The sequence below is a fragment of the Scyliorhinus torazame genome, chromosome 4 (genome assembly GCF_047496885.1).
Source record: "Scyliorhinus torazame isolate Kashiwa2021f chromosome 4, sScyTor2.1, whole genome shotgun sequence".
Lineage (NCBI taxonomy): Eukaryota > Metazoa > Chordata > Chondrichthyes > Carcharhiniformes > Scyliorhinidae > Scyliorhinus > Scyliorhinus torazame.
In genome coordinates, this window is record NC_092710.1 from 340,278,624 (window position 1) to 340,298,288 (window position 19,665).

The following is a 19,665-nucleotide window of genomic DNA, read 5'->3' on the forward strand; positions in this document are numbered from 1 at the left end:
AAAAGGAGAGAGGGAGGCAGGGGTCCCAGATAGAAATCAATGCCTATGGGTAAAAGTAAAAGAAGAAGCCATAACCGTTGCAAATAACAAAAGGTCAACTGATGTAAATAATGAAAGGCGACTGATGTGTCTGTATTTTCTTTTTGTTCTCGTGTGGTCCCGCTTACCTTTGTTCTGTACAATATGAAATATCCTTCATAAAAACATTTTTTTTTAAAAATGACACATGGTTCCAAACATTAGGTTCGGTCTCTGACAGCAGCCTGGGAAAAAGGTAGAGTCAGGTCCACACAGGGGCCAAAGACAATGGATTTGGTCTTCGGGATATTTAGTTGAAGGAAATTCTTGCTCTGTACTGGATGTCTGATAATTTGAAGGGACAAGGGAGGTGGTGTTTGAGGTAAAACTAGATAATAATCTTTTTTTTTTTACAAAGTCAGAGTACCCAATTCATTTTTGCCAATTAAGGGGCAATTTTAGTGTGACCAATCCACCTACTCTGCACATCTTTGGGTTGTGGGGGCGAAACCCATGCAGACATGGGGAGAATGTGCAAACTCCACACAGTCACTGACCCAGAGCCCCAAGGTAATAATCTTTAACTTTGTCAAAAGAAGGCTTACATTAACACTGCAATGAAGTTACTGTGAAAATCCCCTCGTCATCACATTCCGGCTCCTGTTCGGGTACTAAGGGAGAATTCAGAATGTCCAAATTATCTAACAGCACGTCTTTCGGGACTTGTGGGAGGAAACTGGAGCACCCGGAGGAAACACACGCAGACACGGGGAGAACGTGCAGACTCCGCACAGACAGTGACCCAAGCCAGGAATCGAACCTGGAACCCTGGAGCTGTGAAGCAACAGTGCTAACCACTATGCTACCGTGCAGCCCATTGTCAGTGTGCATGTGAAATCAGAGATATTTTCAGACACCACTTTGCGGCAGCATGTAAATGTGAATTAGGGTATCAAAATAACTTTTTTGGGGACACCAGAATTAATAGAGATTGTTGAGGAAGGCTGTGGTGGCATTGGAAGCAGTTCAGAGGAGGTTCACCAGATTGATTCCAAAATTGATTGAACAGTTTGGGCTTATACTCACTGGAGTTTAGAAGAATGGGAGGGGATCTGATTGAAGTATATTAAATACTAAAAGGATTGATAAAGTAAACTTAGACCAAATGTTCCCCCTTGTGGGGCATTTAAAACTGAGGTGAGGAGGCACTACTGCTCACAGAGGGTGGTGAATTTGTGGAACTTGATGCCCAATAGTGCGGTGGAGTCCGAATCAGTAAATGGTTTCAAGAGGGAGATAGATATATTTCTGATAAAAATGAATTAAAGGGATATTGGGAATAGGTAGGGAGGTGACTTTGAGACCAGGAAGAGATCAGCCATGATCTGATTGAATGGCGGAGCAGGCTCGAGGGGCTGAATTGCTGATTTCTGTTCCTAATTCCCATGTTTGTGTGTAATTCTCTGGTTGAGATTGGATAGATACGTCAATCATCTTGCAACAATGACATTGACGCACTTTTATCCCAGAGGAGAAACTAGTTGTTAAAAGATATGACTGATGTGTTCATTATTTAATATTGCAGCATATATACACATCCACATGGGGATAAATACTTGGAAGAAATTAATATTCATCAACAGAAAGTCACAAATCATTGGTGCCTTATACAAGTGCCAATCCTCAATAGCACTGGGGGAGTTGAAGATGAAATCCGTCAATGATACTGTAATACAATTAGATACAGTCTGTGATAAGGATCATGCTGCCACTTCTGCCCAAGCAAATTGCTTCTCAAAGTGTCCTCAGCCCAGGCTCAACCGGACCTGTAAAGTTCAGTCTACCTGTACTGCATCCAGTTCATTCAAAAATCGTCTGCATTTTGTCATCAACACTTTCAAGGCTTCAGACACCAACACTTCTGGGAGAAGAATTCCTGTCGACTCAACTGAAACTTTAATGATAACAAAGATTAGTGAACAGCAATTGTACTCCATCTTCAGCAAGTCTGACACAATTGTGTGTGCTTTTTAAAAAAAAAAGAGACTATTCCTCTCCTCCTGAAACCACTCGGGTCTTGGCAGAATTCTGGCTGCTTTCTTGCACCTTGCCCAATCTATTGTGAGAGCTGATTCAGTTGTGCATTTGGGAAGAATGGGCCACCACAGTCCTTCACATCCAAACGCAGCAGACATAAACATCTTCCGCGAGGGGTTCAGTAGATCTCCCTAACTCTCCCTCCTTAAAAACTACATCTGACCAAGCTTTTGATCTCCTGCCTCTTTGTCTCATGTGGCTTGGTAAAACACTCCAGTCAAGCAGCTGGAGACATTTTGTTAAAGACACATTGTTGACAACCAATAGGCGTACGAACTCCACCTGACTTTTCCCTTCCTTACCCAACAGGCCAAGACGAATACCACACTTCCAATCGACTTGGGCAGACCCCAGATCCTCTGTATTAGTTTAAGATTTTTCTGTCAGCGTCTGAATGTTGTAATCTGAGCGGCAGCCCTATTATCTGAAAGATGTACAACAGCAACACAGTCCATCTTTGGCTGACCTTAGTTGACTATACCATCTGGGGATGTCTAGATCCTTAGATAAGGAGAGCAGACGGCACACAATTTTGCCAGGTGTGGCTTCACCAAGGCCCTGTATAATTGCAGCAAGTTATCTCTGCTTCTGTACTCTAACCTCTCACTACGAAGGTCAACATGGTGGCGCAGTAGTTAGCACTGCTCGCTGCCTAAGGCACTGAGGACTTGGGTTCGATCCCGGCCCTGGGTCATTCTCTGTGTGGAGTTTGCACAATCTCCCAGTGTCTGCATGGGTTTCACCCCCACAACCCAATCTTACAACACCAGGTTAAAGTCCAACAGGTTTGTTTCAAATCACTAGCTTTCGGATTTGAAACAAACCTGTTGGACTTTAACCCGGTGTTGCAAGATTTCTTACTGTGCTCACCCCAGTCCAACGCTGGCATCTCCACATCATTAAATCTTTGATAATGGATTCTAGAATTATCCCCCCTATTGATGTCAGGCTTACTGGTCTATAATTCCCTTTTCTCTCTAACTCCTTTTAAATAGTCAGGTTACATTAGCTACCCTCCAATCTATATCCAGAGTCAAGAGAATCCTGGAAGATGATCATCAATGCAACCACTATTTCTAGAGCCACATCCTTCAGTACTCTGGGATGCAGACTATCAGCCCTGGGGATTTATCAGCCTTTAATCCCATCAATTTCCCCAACACCATTTCTCCACTAATATTGATCTCCTTCAGTTCCTCCCTCGCACTAAATCTTGCGTTCCCCAACATCTCTAGTATCTTATTTGTGAAGCCAAAATTAAAGTATGTATTTATTTGCGCAGCCATTCCTTTGTCCCCCATTATAAATTCTCCTGTTTCTGACTGTAAGGGACCTACATTTGTCTTCAGCCAACCAATAAATGTAGTTTAGGCCCATTCATGCAATTCAACTGACCCCCTGCAGGATTCAGTAACATCAAGATGATGGTGATGTGCAGAAGAGTGAAACTTAAATTACAATTTGTCATAGAATCCTACAGTGCAGAAGGACGACATACGGCCCTCTGAAAGAGCATCCTATAACCCCACCCAAACCGCACACATCTTTTGCACACTAATGGCCAATTTAGCATGGGCAATCCACACAACCTGCACATCTTTACACTGTGGGAGAAAACCGAAGCACCCGGAGGAAACCAAAAAACAATAAAGCACATCAGTTCTAAACTTTTCCCAACGCACTTTAAACCCATGTCCCCTAGTACTTGACTCTCCTACCCTAGGAAAGAGCATCTGGCTATCCACTCTGTCCATGCCACTCATAATTCTGTAGGCCTCTATCAGGTCGCCTCTCAACCTGCATCATTCCAGTGAGAACAGACCAAATTTATCTAACCTCTTCTCATAGTTAATGCCCTCCATACCAGGCAACATCCCAGTAAACCGCTTCTGTACCCTCTCCAAAGCATCCACATACTTCTGGTAGTGTGGCGACCAGAATTGTACACAATATTCCAAATGAGGCCTAACTAAGGTTCTGTACAGCTGCAACATGACTTGCCAATGTTTATATTCAATGCCCCGACCGATGAAGGCCAGCATGTCGTATGCCTTCTTGACCACCTTATCCACATGCGCTGCCACTTTCAGTGATCGGTGGACATACACGCCCAGATCTCTCTGCCTGTCAGTACTCACAAGAGTTCTACCATTTATTGTGTAATTCCTACATGCATTGGACTTTCCAAAGTGCATTATCACATACTTGTCCAGATTAAACTCCATCTGCCATTCCTCCGTCCAAGACTCCAACCAGTTTATATCCTGCTGTATCCTCTGACAATCCTCTTCACTATCCGCAACTCCACCAATTTTTGTGTCGTCTGCAAACTTACTAATCAGACCAGCTACATTTTCTTCCAAATCATTTACATACATTACGAACAACAAAGGTCCCAGAACTGATCCCTGTGGAACAGTTAGTCCATTCTGCCTTCCATTCAGAAAAGCACCCTTCTACTGCTACCCTCTGCCTTCTGTGCCGAAGCCAGTTCTGTAACTTGCCAGCTCTCCTCTGATCCCATGTGACTTCACCTTTTGTACCAGTCTACCATGAGGTACCTTGTCAAACGCTTTACTGAAGTTCATGTATACAACATCCACCGCCCTCCCCTCATCTATCATCTTTGTCACTTCCTCGAAAACCCAATCAAATTAATGAGGCACGACCTCCACTTCACAAAACCATGCTGTCCATCACTAATAACTCCATTTGTTTCCAAATGTGAGTAAATCCTATCCCAAAGAATCTTTTCCAATAATTTCTCTACCACTGACGTATGCTCAAAGGCCTATAATTTCCTGGATTACCCCTGCTGCCCTTCTTAAACAATGGAACAACATTGGTTACTCTCCAGTCCTCTGGAACTTCACTTGTAGCCAATGAGGATACAAAGATTACTGTCAAGGCCCCAGCAATTTCCTCCCTTGCCTCCCCCAGTATTCTGGGGTAGATCCCATCAGGCCCTGGGGACTTATCTACTTTAATGCTTTTTCAGATGCCCGACACCTCCTCTTTTAAATATCAACGTGACTCAGAATATCTGCACACTCTACCCTATACTCCTCATCCACCAAGTCCTTCTCTTTGGTGAATACTGAGGCAAAGTATTCATTCAGTATCTCTCCCATTTCCTCTGGTTTCATACATAGATTCCCTCCAATATCCTTGAATGGACCAACCCTTTCTCTGGCTACCCTCGAGGTCTTTACATATGTATAAAACGCCATAGGATTTTCCTTAATCCTGTTTGCCAACGGCCTTTTATGACCCCTATTAGCCTTGCTAACTAATACCTTAAGTTCCTTCCTACTTGCTTTATATTCTTCAAGGGCTTCATCTGTCCTAAGCCTTTTAGACCTTACGAATGCTTCCTTTTTCTTTTTGACAAGGTTCATAATAGCCCTCATTATCCAGGGTTCCCTATACTTGCCACCCTTATCTTAGGTCCTCACAGGTACATGATGGTCCTGAATTCTAATCAACTGACATTTGAAAGCCCCCCACATGCCGGATGTCGATTTTCCCCTCAAACAGCCTCGCCCAGTCAACACTCTCCAGATCCTGCCTAATGCTGTTGCAATTAGCCTTCCCCAGCCTAACACCTTCACCTGAGGACCAGCTTGTCCTTAACCATAGGCAGCTTAAAACTTACAGAACTATGATCACTGTTCCCGAAATGATCTACTGAAACGTCGATCACCTGGCCGGGCTCATTTCCCAGCACCAGGTCTAATATGGCCCCTTCCCGAGTTGGGCTATTTACATATTGTTTCAAAAACCCCTCCTGGGTGCTCCTTACAAATTCTGCTCCAACCATGCCTCTAGCTGTAAGTGTGTCTTACTGCTAGAGAAGGGAGAATGTGAAAACTTCACACAGACAGTCACCGAAGGCTAGAATTTAACCCAGGTCCCTGGCCCTGTGAGGCAGCAGTGAAAATGAAATGAAATGAAAATCGCTTATTGTCACAAGTAGGCTTCAAATGAAGTTACTGTGAAAAGCCCCTAGTCGCCACATTCCGGCGCCTGTTCGGGGAGGCTGGTACGGGAATTGAACCGTGCTGTTGGCCTGCCTTGGTCTGCTTTCAAAGCCAGCGATTTAGCCCTGTGCTAACCACTATGCCACCACGCAGCCCCAAAGGAAAACAAAATTGAAACAAGCCATCTGTAATCATCTTTAACTGCAAACTGATCAATTAATATGCCCAAAAGAACACATTTTGGCATGCTAATCCATCCTCAGCCTTCACTTACAGATGTAGTGATCGCGAACTCTGCCAAGGCGGACTAAATTCTTAAGGTCATCATGGCGGAATATCTCACGACTGCAGGTGTCCAAGCGGGAATTCACAACTGTTGCAAATTTTCTCCCTAAAAGGAAAAGGAACAATTGACCATCATGTCAATGTTATCATGGAAACAATCAATGTTGTATACCAGTCCAATACCAGATCCATCAAGTTCAGATCGGCTACTTCAAAATTTTCACCCGATGCCGGTGTTATGTAGTTACATTGTGTACCTTGTGTTGCCCTATTATGTATTTTCTTTTCTTTTCATGTACTTAATGATCTGTTGAGCTGCTCACAGAAAAATACTTTTCACTGTACTCAGTACGCGTGACAATAAACAAATCCAATCCAATCTATCATGTGCAAATCGAGTGTGACAGATGGAAAACTGCATCAATATGGTGCTAATAAGACTGGATTTCCCAGACTGTTCTTTGGAGGTACGCTACTTGTCCCTGTGCAAGGATGCTAGACAGCATGTTTGGAGAGGACAGGATTTCACTTGTGCAGAGTAACACTCTGCAAAATAAATGAACTGAGCCACTGTCTGTCTGAATCTCAGACATTACAATGAATTGACAGTACAGAAATAGACCATTCCACCATGTCTGTGCTGAGACTGGTTTTTAAATTTTAGAGAACCCAATTATTTTTTTTTCAATTAAGGGGCAATTTAGCGTGGCCAACCCACCTACCGTGCACATCTTTGGGTTGTGGGGGTGAGACCCATGCAGATACGGGGAGAATGTGCAAACTCCACACGGACAGTGACCTGGCAAACTATTCCACTTAAAGCTCTAAAATACTGGAGTCCACTGCAGGTCACACTGACTCAATGCTGCAACATTGAAGGAGGCCATTTAGCTCATGTCTATGCTGATTCTTTGGAAGAGTAGCTGTCCAATTAGTCCACTCCCCTGCTCCTTTCCAATAGTCCTGTAAATTTCCCCTTTTCTAATGTTTATCCTTTTTGAATATTACTATTAAATCTGCTTCCACCGGCCTTTCAGGCTGTGCATTCCAAATCATTGTTGCTGATTATGTTAAACCTTGTGTTCTCTTGTGGATTGGCCATGATAAATTGCCCTTAGTGTCCAAAATTGCCCTTAGTGTTGGGTGGGGTTACTGGATTATGGGGATAGGGTGGAGGTGTTGATCCTGGGTGGGGTGCTCTTTCCAAGAGCCGGTGCAGACTCGATGGGCCGAATGGTCTCCTTCTGCACTGTAAATTCTAAGATAATCTAACTCTTCTGCCAGTGGCAACAGTTTCTCCTTATTTACTCAATCATTATTTTGAATATTTTGTTTCAGCCTTCCCATCAGCTTCTCAGGTCTAAAGTGAGCAAGAAACCATCTTACAATTACAGCTTTCATAGGGAACAGAACAGACTAACCGTTCGCTGTCTGAACCTCAATGACGCCAGGAGAGAAGCAGCGTTTTAGTTTGTCTGCCAGCTCCCCTTCCACAGGACTGAGTAGAGTTATATCTGGAAGAAGTCGGTAACTTGCCGTGGCAACAGGAGAAAACTTGGCGTGGTCTTTACCTGAGGGGAGTACAAAAGAAAGTATATAGCACATTACACGTCACAGACAGAAGTTTCTCCTGAATTCCTTGTTAGATTTATTAATGGCCATCATATATTTATGGCCCTAGTTGTGAAGTCCACAAAAAGTGAAAATGTTTTCTCCAAGTAACTCTTATACCCTTTCGTAATTTTAAGAATCTTGATTGGGTCACTTCTTGGTCTTTCTTTCTCTAAAAATCCCAGCCTGGTCAGTCAGGGTTGATAACCTTCTCATAGAATCATATCATATAATCCCTACAGTGCAGGAGACCATTCAGCCCACTGAGTCTGCACCGACCCTCTGAAAGAGCACCCTACCGAGGACCACTTCACCGCCTTATTCACATACCCCACCTAACCCATTATACAATCTTTATAATGTTTATTGTCACAAGTAGGCTTACATTAACACTGCAATGAAGATACTGTGAAAATCCCCTAGTCGCCACATTCCGGCGCCTGTTCGGGTCACAGAGGGAGAATTCAGAATGTCCAAATTACCCAACAGCACATCTTTGGGGACTTGTGGGAGGAAACCGGAGCACCCGGAGGAAACCCACGCAGACACGGGGAGAACGTGCAGACTCCACACAGACAGTCACCCAAAGTCGTAATCGAACCCAGGCCCCTGGAGCTGTGAGGAAACTATGCTAACCACTGTGCTGTTTCTGTTGCTTGGCTATGCTTTATTCCGCATAACATCATAGACATTTACAGTATGAAAGGAGGCCATGTCATCCATTATGTCCATCTCAGCCGACAAGCAGCAACACAGCCTGATCCTGCGTTGACTTTTGGTCCATAATCTTGTAGATTACAGCAGTTGAACAGCATACAAGATACTTTTTATTGTTGAGAATGAAAAGAGAAGTTTCTCGTCTTGCATTCAACAAGTAAGATTCACAAGTATTTATTTGGGGGGAGGGGGGGGGAATATTTGGGTGGGTGAGCGAGTTTTTTTTTTCCCAGGTAGATTTGTACAAACATATGGGAGGGTTAATATGTGCGGGAGAAACCCATTGTATAAGTTCTGTACTATGTTTGCTTGATATGTTTATGTTTTGTTTTGCTCTTTTGTCTTTTTCTTTTCTGTTACGGGTGGGGGGGGGGGGGGTTTAACTGGTTGAAAATCTTTGTTGGAAAAACTTTGAATAAACATATTTTTAAAAAAAAGATGGATTGGCCATGCTAAATTGCCCCTTAATTGGAAAAAATGAATTGGGTACTCTTAAATTTTTTTTAAAAAGGATGTGTAAGTTAGGATAAGGGGTTATTGGGATAGGGCGGGGGATTGGGATTGGGTGGCGTGATCTTTCAGAGGGTCGGTACAGACATGATGGGCCGAATGGCCTCCTTCTGTGTTAAGTAATGGGTTAAGAGACATTGCAATTAGTGTCTCATTTATGTTAAGTATCCATTAATTGACACGGATATGTAAAGGGGCTTCAGGTGGCCTCTGTCAGGTGGTGTGTTGTTAAGAGGTTTGTGCAGAAGTTGTGGAAGTGAAATAAATGGTGTTTGGTGAAAAGGAACAAGAACTTTAGACTCTTCAGTTCGCAGCAACTAAAACGTATAACATTCTGCACTGATTCTAAGAATATCAAATGGGACAACCATTGCTTGGTTCATTCCTCATGGCAATGCAATGACCAATCACAGTCAACCTGCCTGGTTAGAATTAAAACAAAAGTTTGGCAATTAACTGTTCCCTGGTGCATTCTCCACAACAATGCCTCTTAATCAGATCCCACTTGGCAACTAATCAGCGCCCTCTTTTCATGCAGTACGTATTATTGCTCCGGTTGAGATTTGGTGCTCTTGAGAATCTGTCCTGAAGAGTGCAAGATGAAAAGTTTTTGTTTCTTTTCTTTTTTTAATAAATTTAGAGTATCTAATTTTTTTTCCAATTAAGGGGCAATTTAGAGTGGTCAATCACCTAGCCTACACATCTTTGGGTTGTGGGGGTGAGACCCACGCAGCCACGCCGGTATCGAACTGGGTCCTCGGCGCCGTGAGACTGCACCCCCGTGCTGCCCCAAGATGAAATGTTTGGACAGAATGTCTCGCTTTTCTTAAAAAAATTGATACTCAAGTTCTGTAGTACCAAACGACTATCCTTCCTCTAGCTTCCCTTAACTAGGATCCATAAAATCTGGGCCAGGGTAGGTGCCAACTTTCAAAGATATTAAACCCCTTAATACTTCCTGTCTCACATGTTAATTTCATCTAATATTTCACACTCTGCCTCCCTAATTGCAATGTCTGTACCTTCCCTCTCTTATTATGAAAATAGACACAAATGATTCTGGACAGGCTGTACTCTCTCTATAGTTATCCACTTGCTTGTTATGTATCTGTAAGAACATCTTTGAATTTTCATTGATTTTACTTGCTAATAGCACAGTGGGCTAAGCAGCTGGCTTGTAATGCAGAACAAGGCAGCAGCGCGGATTCAATTCCCGTACCGGCCTCCCCGAATAGGCGCCGGAATGTGGCGACTAGGGGCTTTTCACTAACTTCATTGAAGCCTACTTGTGACAAGAAGCGATTATTGTTATTCATAGTTGTTCATTCCCTCTTTTTGCTTTCCTTTTAAATATGCCCTGACACTTTTTATTCTCTAGATTTTCTGCAGTATTGAGCTCTCAGTATCTGTTAAAAGCTTCCTTTTATGTATTTGTACTTCACCAATGGTACTGTAAGCAACATACTTCCACTATCCCACCCCACAGCCCTCCCACCGTACCGATTCCCTCCCACCGTACCGATTCCCTCCCACCGTACCGATTCCCTCCCACCGTACCGATTCCCTCCCACCGTACCGATTCCCTCCCACCGTACCGATTCCCTCCCACCGTACCGATTCCCTCCCACCGTACCGATTCCCTCCCACCGTACCGATTCCCTCCCACCGTACCGATTCCCTCCCACCGTACGATTCCCTCCCACCGTACCGATTCCCTCCCACCCCCTCCCACCGTACCGATTCCCTCCCACCGTACCGATTCCCTCCCACCGTACCGATTCCCTCCCACCGTACCGATTCCCTCCCACCGTACCGATTCCCTCCCACCGTACCGATTCCCTCCCACCGTACCGATTCCCTCCCACCGTACCGATTCCCTCCCACCGTACCGATTCCCTCCCACCGTACCGATTCCCTCCCACCGTACCGATTCCCTCCCACCGTACCGATTCCCTCCCACCCCCTCCCACCGTACCGATTCCCTCCCACCGTACCGATTCCCTCCCACCGTACCGATTCCCTCCCACCGTACCGATTCCCTCCCACCGTACCGATTCCCTCCCACCGTACCGATTCCCTCCCACCGTACCGATTCCCTCCCACCGTACCGATTCCCTCCCACCCCCTCCCACCGTACCGATTCCCTCCCACCGTACCGATTCCCTCCCACCGTACCGATTCCCTCCCACCGTACCGATTCCCTCCCACCGTACCGATTCCCTCCCACCGTACCGATTCCCTCCCAACGTACCGATTCCCTCCCACCGTACCGATTCCCTCCCACCGTACCGATTCCCTCCCACCTTACCAATTCCTTTCACACAGTGCACGACGACATCAATTTCCTGTCCGGGGCGGAGCTGAGCTATCAGGATATCATCATGTACAGGTCGGATGTCAACCTGTCCAAAGAGGTCAGCCTGGTTCCCAATTGGTACCCACTTCATATGCTTGGAGTAGACTGGAAGGGAAAACAGAAGAATTCAGGACTGTTCAGTAGTATGACACAGGGGCATGTCATTCATTCAAGGGACATTTGATGAATCAAGTCCTCTTGAGGTTTTGTATTTAAATTCATTAAGAAGCTGCTTCCAAACAGAGCAAACCTTTATGATTAAAATATAGTTCATCAGGGTCTGAGGAATCTTTCTGTGCTTTAGGGTTTCTTGTACACTTCACTTTAAGCTGAAACTGAAGAGTGTCGATCTCCGTGCCTTCTTCATCCCCTTTATGAATAAATAAAAAAACAACTTATATAGATCCTATCGCAATAGAAGATAGAAAATGCTTCACCTTTGAAGTACAGTGGTTGTCAATAAGTAGCAGTCCAGGGCAGCACGGTGGCGCAGTGGTTAGCACTGGGACTGGTTCGATCCCGGCCCTGGGTCACTGTCTGTGTAGAGTTTGCACATTCTCCCCGTGTCTGCATGGGTTTCACCCCCACAACCCAAAAGATGTGCAGATTAGGTAGATTGGCCACGCTAAATTGCCCCTTAATTGGAAAAGAAAATAATTGGGTATTCTAAATTTAAAAAAAAAGTAGCAGTCCCACAACAGCAATGAAACAAATATCTAGTTGGTATTTGTTCATGGGATGTGGGCGTTGATGGCCGGGCCGGCATTTATTGCCCAAGGGCATTTGAGAGTCAACCACATTGCTGTGGACCTGGAGTCACATGTAGGACAGACCAGGTAAGGAGGACAGATTTCCTTTCCTCAAAGTCATTAGTGAACCAGATGAGGTTCTAATAATAATAATAATATTAATAATAATAATAATCGCTTATTGTCACAAGTAGGCTTCAATGAAGTTACTGTGAAAAGCCCCTAGTCGCCACATTCCGGCGCCTGTTCGGGGAGGCTGGTACGGGAATTGAACCCGCGCTGCTGTCCTTGCTCTGCATTACAAGCCATCTGTTTAGTCCACGGTGCTAAACCAGCCCCTGTTTTACAACAATCGACAATGGTTTTACGATCATCATTAAATTTTTAAGTCCAGATTTTGATTGGATTCAAATTTTACCATCTGCCGGGGTGGGATTTCAACTCGGGTCGCCAGAGCATTACCCCGGGTCTTTGAATTACAGGTTCAGCGACAATACCACCGCGCCACCACCTCCCCAGCATTAGGTGCTCGACACTAGAACACCTCGATGTTCCTTTGAAAAGTGCAACACAATCTTTAACATTCACTCAAACTACTGGAATATCACTTAAAGCCCATTTAACATTTAATATGAGGAATAGCACCTCCAGCAATGCAGCACTCACTCGGTACTGTTTTACAAGGCGAATAGTTTTAAACTATTGACAAAATGACAAAAATGAAGAATGGGTTTACCATGTACTGTCAGTGACAAAGAAGTTAGTTAAAAGTCAGCTGCACTCTGGTTTAGCCTGTTTGAGAATTGCCAAATAACTATGTTTGATCAGGTGTCTGGGAAAAAGGCAAGACCATTCAACTCAAATTCAAAGCCTGTTTTATTTGATTGCCAACATTTTTGAATTTAATAGCCGCGTCATTTTCCTTGCCTCCTTTGTGATTCTTCGGATTATTCTGCAGCCTGTTCTGTTAAAATAGAGTCTGTTTGTGGCAGCACGGTGGCGCAGTGGGTTAGCCCTGCAGCCTCACGGCGCCGAGGTCCCAGGTTCGATCCCGGCTCTGGATCACTCTCTGTGTGGAGTTTGCACATTCTTCCCGTGTTTACGTGGGTTTCGCCCGCACAAGGGCTGGTTTAGCACACTGGGCTAAATCGCTGGCTTTTAAAGCAGACCAAGGCAGGCCAGCAGCACGGTTCAATTCCCGTACCAGCCTCCCCGAACAGGCGCCGGAATGTGGCGACTAGGGGCTTTTCACAGTAACTTCATTTGAAGCCTACTTGTGACAATAAGCGATTTTCATTCATTTCATTTCACAACCCAAAAATGTGCAGGCTAGGTGGATTGGCCACATTAAATTGCCCCTTTATTGGAAAAAATGAATCTGATGCGGCTGGTGGAGCAGATGGAGGAGGATTTCAAGAGGTGGGATATGCTGCCGCTCTCATTGGCGGGCAGAGTGCAGGCGGTCAAGATGATGGTCCTCCCAAGGTCTCTTTTTGTGTTTCAATGTCTCCCCATTTTGATCACTAAGGTCTTTTTTAAGAAAATAGATAAGGAGTGTTATGAGTTTTGTGTGGGCAGGGAAGACCCCGAGGGTAAGGAGGGACAGGGGGGGACTGGCGTTGCTGAATCTGGACGATTATTACTGGGCCGCCAATGTGGCGATGGTTCGCAAGTGGATGAGGGAGGGAGAGGGGGCGGCGTGGAAGAGGCTGGAGATAGCGTCCTGTAAAGGAACGAGCCTAAATGCGCTGGTGACGGCGCCGCTACCGCTCTCCCTGAAAAGGTATACCACAAACCCAGTGGTGGCGGCAACCTTAAGGATCTGGGGGCAATGGAGGCGACATAGGGGTGTGACGGGTGCCTTGGTATGGTCCCCGACCAGGAACAACCATAGGTTTGTCCCAGGAAGGATGGACGGAGGGTTCCAGAGCTGGCATCGGGCAGGAATTAGGAGATTGGGAGATTTGTTTATTGACGGGACGTTTGCGAGCTTGGGAGCGCTGGAGGAAAAGTATGAGTTGTGCAGCCACCTAAAATGGCTGATTCCCGATTAATTTGGCCAAACCCCGATGTAAAATGGTGAACTGAAAAGGCTGATGGGAAAATCAGCCAACAGGGCACAAACGGACAGCTGCAGACAGAACAGTGTATTCGGCTCTGGGGAAGTCGGCCCAGACCGATACCTGCAACCATTAGCAGCACATCAACCCAGCCATCTGCAGTTTAATCGGCGATCCCCAGGAACAATTGCTACAAATTAGCAATTGAAGCCGATCCAGACCTCTCGGCGCCAGCAGTGGCCGAAACAAAGACAGGTGAACGACCACCCCCCGATCGAGGAATCGCCCCATTATTGGAGCATATCGAATCCAGTGATTGGGACCAAGTCCAATCACTTGGGACCAGGGTCAAGGTCCGCCCCGAGAGGCGGGAAGCCCCTGGGAACTATAAAGATAGGGGCCAAGTTCAGATCGACCCTTCTGGAGTACTGTGTACAGTTCTGGTCGCCTCATTTTAGGAAGGATGTGGAAGCTTTGGAAAAGGTGCAAAGAAGATTTACCAGGATGTTGCCTGGAATGGAGAGTAGGTCTTACGAGGAAAGGTTGAGGGTGCTAGGCCTTTTCTCATTAGAACGGAGAAGGATGAGGGGCGACTTGATAGAGGTTTATAAGATGATCAGGGGAATAGATAGAGTAGACAGTCAGAGACTTTTTCCCCGGGTGGAACAAACCATTACAAGGGGACATAAATTTAAGGTGAAAGGTGGAAGATATAGGAGGGATATCAGAGGTAGGTTCTTTACCCAGACAGTAGTGGGGGCATGGAATGCACTGCCTGTGGAAGTAGTTGAGTCGGAAACATTATGGACCTTCAAGCAGCTGTTGGATAGGTACATGGATTACGGTTAAATGATATAGTGTAGATTTATTTGTTCTCAAGGGCAGCACGGTAGCATTGTGGATAGCACAATTGCTTCACAGCTCCAGGGTCCCAGGTTCGATTCCGGCTTGGGTCACTGACTGTGCGGAGTCTGCACGTCCTCCCCGTGTCTGCGTGGGTTTCCTCCGGGTGCTCCGGTTTCCTCCCACAAGCCAAAGATGTGCGGGTTAGGTGAATTGGCCAATGATAAATTGCCCTTAATGTCCAAATTGCCCTTGGTGTTGGGTGAAGGTGTTGAGTTTGGGTAGGGTGCTCTTTCCAAGAGCCGGTGCAGACTCAAAGGGCCGAATGGCCTCCTTCTGCACTGTAAATTCAATGATAATCAATGATTAATCTAGGACAAAGGTTCGGCACAACATCGTGGGCCGAAGGGCCTGTTCTGTGCTGTATTTTCTATGTTCTATGTTCTTCTCCTACTCGCAACCTTCGACGAAAGAACAAGTAAGTCTTACTCCAGCGATCGCTACCAGATAGGTGCTCCAGACTATCGACCCGTACCAGCCTTTTTGCATCCCGCAGGCCAGACCCAATTCGATAAGCCATTCGTTTCCCTGACCTGGTGGGCCATCACCAAAGTTAAGTATTGGCCTTTAGTGGTAGGTAATAGTCTAGAGGTAGTATTATTGTGTAAGTATTTATTGCTGTATATAATAAATGATCGTTGATTTAACATTTACTCAGCGGTGTACTGTATTATTAATCATTACTCGAGCTTGAACCACGTGGCGGTATCAGAAAGATACCTGGCGACTCGTGAGCAAAGGTGACAGAATTAGAGCTAATAAAACTAAGGCTAATAAGAGCAACAGTTGCCCCCTGGGAATATCTTTAGATACATGCAAGTGAGGGTGTTTACGAGGCAACAGGTGAGGGAATTTCCGCTGCTCCCGACACAGGGGATCCAGGATAGAGTGATTTCCGGGGTATGGGTCGGGGAGGGCAAAGTGTCCGAAATATATCAGGAGATGAGAGGGGAGGGGGAGGCACTGGTAGAGGAGCTGAAGGGAAAATGGGAAGAAGAGCTGGGGGAGGAGATTGAGGAGGGGCTGTGGGCTGATGCCCTAAGTAGGGTAAATTCCTCGTCCTCGTGTGCCAGGCTTAGCCTGATACAATTCAAGGTTCTACACAAAGCGCATATGACAGGGGCGAGGCTGAGAAGGTTCTTCGGGGTGGAGGACAGCTGCAGGAGGTGCTTGGGAAGCCCGGCGAACCACACACATATGTTTTGGTCGTGTCCGGCACTGGATGAGTACTGGAGGGGAGTGGCAAGAGTGATTTCAAAGGTGGTGAAGGTCCGGGTCAAGCCAGGTTGGGGGTTAGCTATATTTGGGGTAGCGGATGAGCCGGGAGTGCAGGAAGCGAAAGAGGTCGATATTCTGGCTTTTGCGTCCCTGGTAGCCCGGCGAAGGATCTTACTCATGTGGAAGGAAGCGAAACCCCCCCGGCGTGGAGGCCTGGACAAACGATATGGCAGGGTTCATAAAACTGGAATGGATGAAGTTTGCGTTGAGAGGAACGGTTCAGGGGTTCTCCAGGCGGTGGCAACCGTTCCTTGACTATCTCGCGGAACGTTAAGGGAAAATAGATCGTCAGCAGCAGCAGCCCGGGGGGGGGGGGGGGGGGGGGATTACTGGAGTGTCCCATAAACCATCTCCCCATATTTCAAATGCTCCTACTGCACGTACCCCCAGGTTTAAAGACCCTGACATATTTCTACACCCTCTTGCCTCCTGTTCGTCATCAATATGGCTCAGGACTTCCAGGTGCGGCGATGACCAGCTAAGTCGCACGTTTTGGCAGCTCCCGGTGGAACGGACTTTTGGGCTCTTAATAGGAGCCCCAACGGCAATTTTAACGGCTAAAAACACTGTGCGGTAAACCAGAAGGGAATCCCCCCTGGACACGGATGGAAAAAGGAGAGGAAAGTGGCCGGATTGCGGTGGATCCTCTAGAGCAGCGGCAAGGAAGGCAAGCACAAAGCAAGATGGCGTCGGAAGGTGGCAGTTTAATATGGGGCCCTGACCAACAAGAGTTCCTGCGGCACTGCGTGGAAGAACTTAAAAAGGAGATGAAGAAGGAGCTGTTGGCCCCGATATTACAGGCGATTGAAGGGCTAAAGGAGGAGCAAAAGACCCAGGAGCAGGAGCTTCGGGTCGTGAAGGCAAAGGCTGCTGAGAATGAGGACGACATACAGGGCCTGGTGGTGAAGACAGAGATGCACGAGGCACAACACAAAAGGTGTGTGGAAAGGCTGGAGGTGCTGGAGAATAATGCGAGGAGGAAGAATTTAAGGATTCTTGGTCTTCCCGAAGGTGCAGAAGGGGCGGACGTCGAGGCATATGTGAGCACGATGCTTCACTCGTTAATGGGATTGGAGGCCCCGACGGGCCCGTTGGAGGTGGAGGGAGCTTATCGAGTTATGGCGCGAAGACCGAGGGCTGGAGAAATTCCTCGAGCCATAGTGGTGAGATTTCTCCGATATAAGGACAGAGAGATGGTCCTCAGATGGGCAAAGAAAACCCGGAGCAGTAGGTGGGAGAACGCGGTGATCCGCGTATATCAAGATTGGAATGCGGAGGTGGCGAGAAGGAGGGCAAGCTTTAATCGGGCCAAGGCGGTGCTACACAAAAGGAAGGTTAAATTTGGAATGCTGCAGCCGACAAGACTGTGGGTCACACATCAAGGGAAACACCACTACTTTGAAACGGCAGAAGAGGCGTGGACATTTATTGTCGAGGAGAAACTGGAATAAGCGGGCTAGAATAAGAACATTTGGGACAAAGTGGTGGGGTGATTATGTGGGGTGAGGGGGGGAAAAAGGGGGAAGAGATGATTTCCCAGGTTGTTAATCCTGCGACCCTGTAACTTTTCTCTCTTCCCCATGTCGTGGGGGAGGGGGGGAGGGAGGATGAGGAGCTGGTGGGCGCCGGCCATTGGAGGCGGGGCCAAATGGGAAACGCGGGCTTTGTTCCCGCGCTATGGTAATCATGGCGGGAACAGGGTAGCAGGAAGGAGGGGGCCTCGCACAGTGGGGGCCGAGGTCACGGGGGGAAGCCGAGGTCGGCCAGAGTTTGTTGACTTCTGGGAGCAACATGGGGGGTGCAATTACGCTAGAAAAGGATCTAGCGGGGGCGGGGTTAACTCGGTTGCTGCTGCTGGGGAGAAGGGGGAGCTGGTATGGGGTGGGGTGGTCGGGGCGGGAGGGCACCGTTGGGGGGAGATACGGCAACGTGGGAACCGGGTAAGGAGCTGGATTGAAAAAGGAGATGGCTAGTCGACAAGGGGGGGGGTAAAGAGCCCCCCAACCCGGCTGAGCCCCCCAACCCGGCTGATCACGTGGAATGTGAGAGGGCTGAACGGGCCGATTAAGAGGGCACGGGTACTCGCACACCTAAAGAAACTTAAGGCAGATGTGGTTATGCTACAGGAGACGCATCTGAAACTGATAGACCAGGTCAGACTACGCAAAGGATGGGTGGGGCAGGTGTTTCACTCGGGGCTAGACGCAAAAAATAGGGGGGTGGCTATATTAGTGGGGAAGCGGGTAATGTTTGAGGCAAAGACCATACTGGCGGATAGTGGGGGCAGATACGTGATGGTGAGTGGCAGATTGCAAGGGGAGGTAGTGGTTTTAGTGAACGTATATGCCCCCAACTGGGAGGATGCCAATTTTATGAGGCGTATGTTGGGACGCATCCCGGACCTAGAGGCGGGAAAGTTGGTAATGGGTGGAGATTTTAATACGGTGCTGGACAGATCGAGGTCCAGGACCGGAAGGAGGCCGGCTGCAGCTAGGGTGCTTAAGGACTTTATGGAGCAGATGGGAGGAGTGGACCCCTGGAGATTTAGTAGACCTAGGAGTAAGGAGTTTTCGTTTTTCTCCTATGTCCACAAAGTTTATTCACGGATAGACTTTTTTGTTTTGGGAAGGGCACTGATCCCGAAGGTGACGGGGACGGAGTACACGGCTATAGTTATCTCGGACCACGCTCCATATTGGGTGGACCTGGAGATAGGGGAGGAAAAAGAACAGCACCCGCCCTGGAGAATGGACATGGGATTATTGGCAGATGAGGGGGTGTGTTTAAGGGTGAGGGGGTGTATTGAAAGGTACTTGGAACTCAATGACAATGGGGAGGTTCAGGTGGGAGTGGTCTGGGAGGCGTTGAAGGCAGTGGTTAGAGGGGAGCTGATATTTATCAGGGCACATAAAGGAAAGCAGGAGGGTAGGGAAAGGGAGCGGTTGTTGAAAGAACTTTTGAGGGTGGACAGACAATATGCGGAGGCACCGGAGGAGGGACTGTACAGGGAAAGGCTACATGTAGAATTTGACTTGTTGACTACGGGTAATGCAGAGGCACAATGGAGGAAGGCACAGGGTGTACAGTACGAATATGGGGAG

General features: G+C 47.0%; 1 protein-coding gene across 1 annotated transcript in view; it reads right to left on the minus strand.

Moving 5' to 3' along the window:
- The window catches only part of polr1c (RNA polymerase I and III subunit C), a 72,798-nt gene that overhangs the window by 12,785 nt on the left and 40,348 nt on the right, over positions 1-19,665 (minus strand). Inside the window, exons 5-9 of the mRNA XM_072500590.1 lie at positions 11,825-11,944; positions 11,527-11,679; positions 7,802-7,951; positions 6,370-6,486; positions 1,863-1,972 (exon numbers count right to left, since the gene is read on the minus strand). Of these exons, the coding sequence (XP_072356691.1) occupies positions 1,863-1,972; positions 6,370-6,486; positions 7,802-7,951; positions 11,527-11,679; positions 11,825-11,944 (650 nt within the window). The remainder of the gene's footprint in view (positions 1-1,862; positions 1,973-6,369; positions 6,487-7,801; positions 7,952-11,526; positions 11,680-11,824; positions 11,945-19,665) is intronic.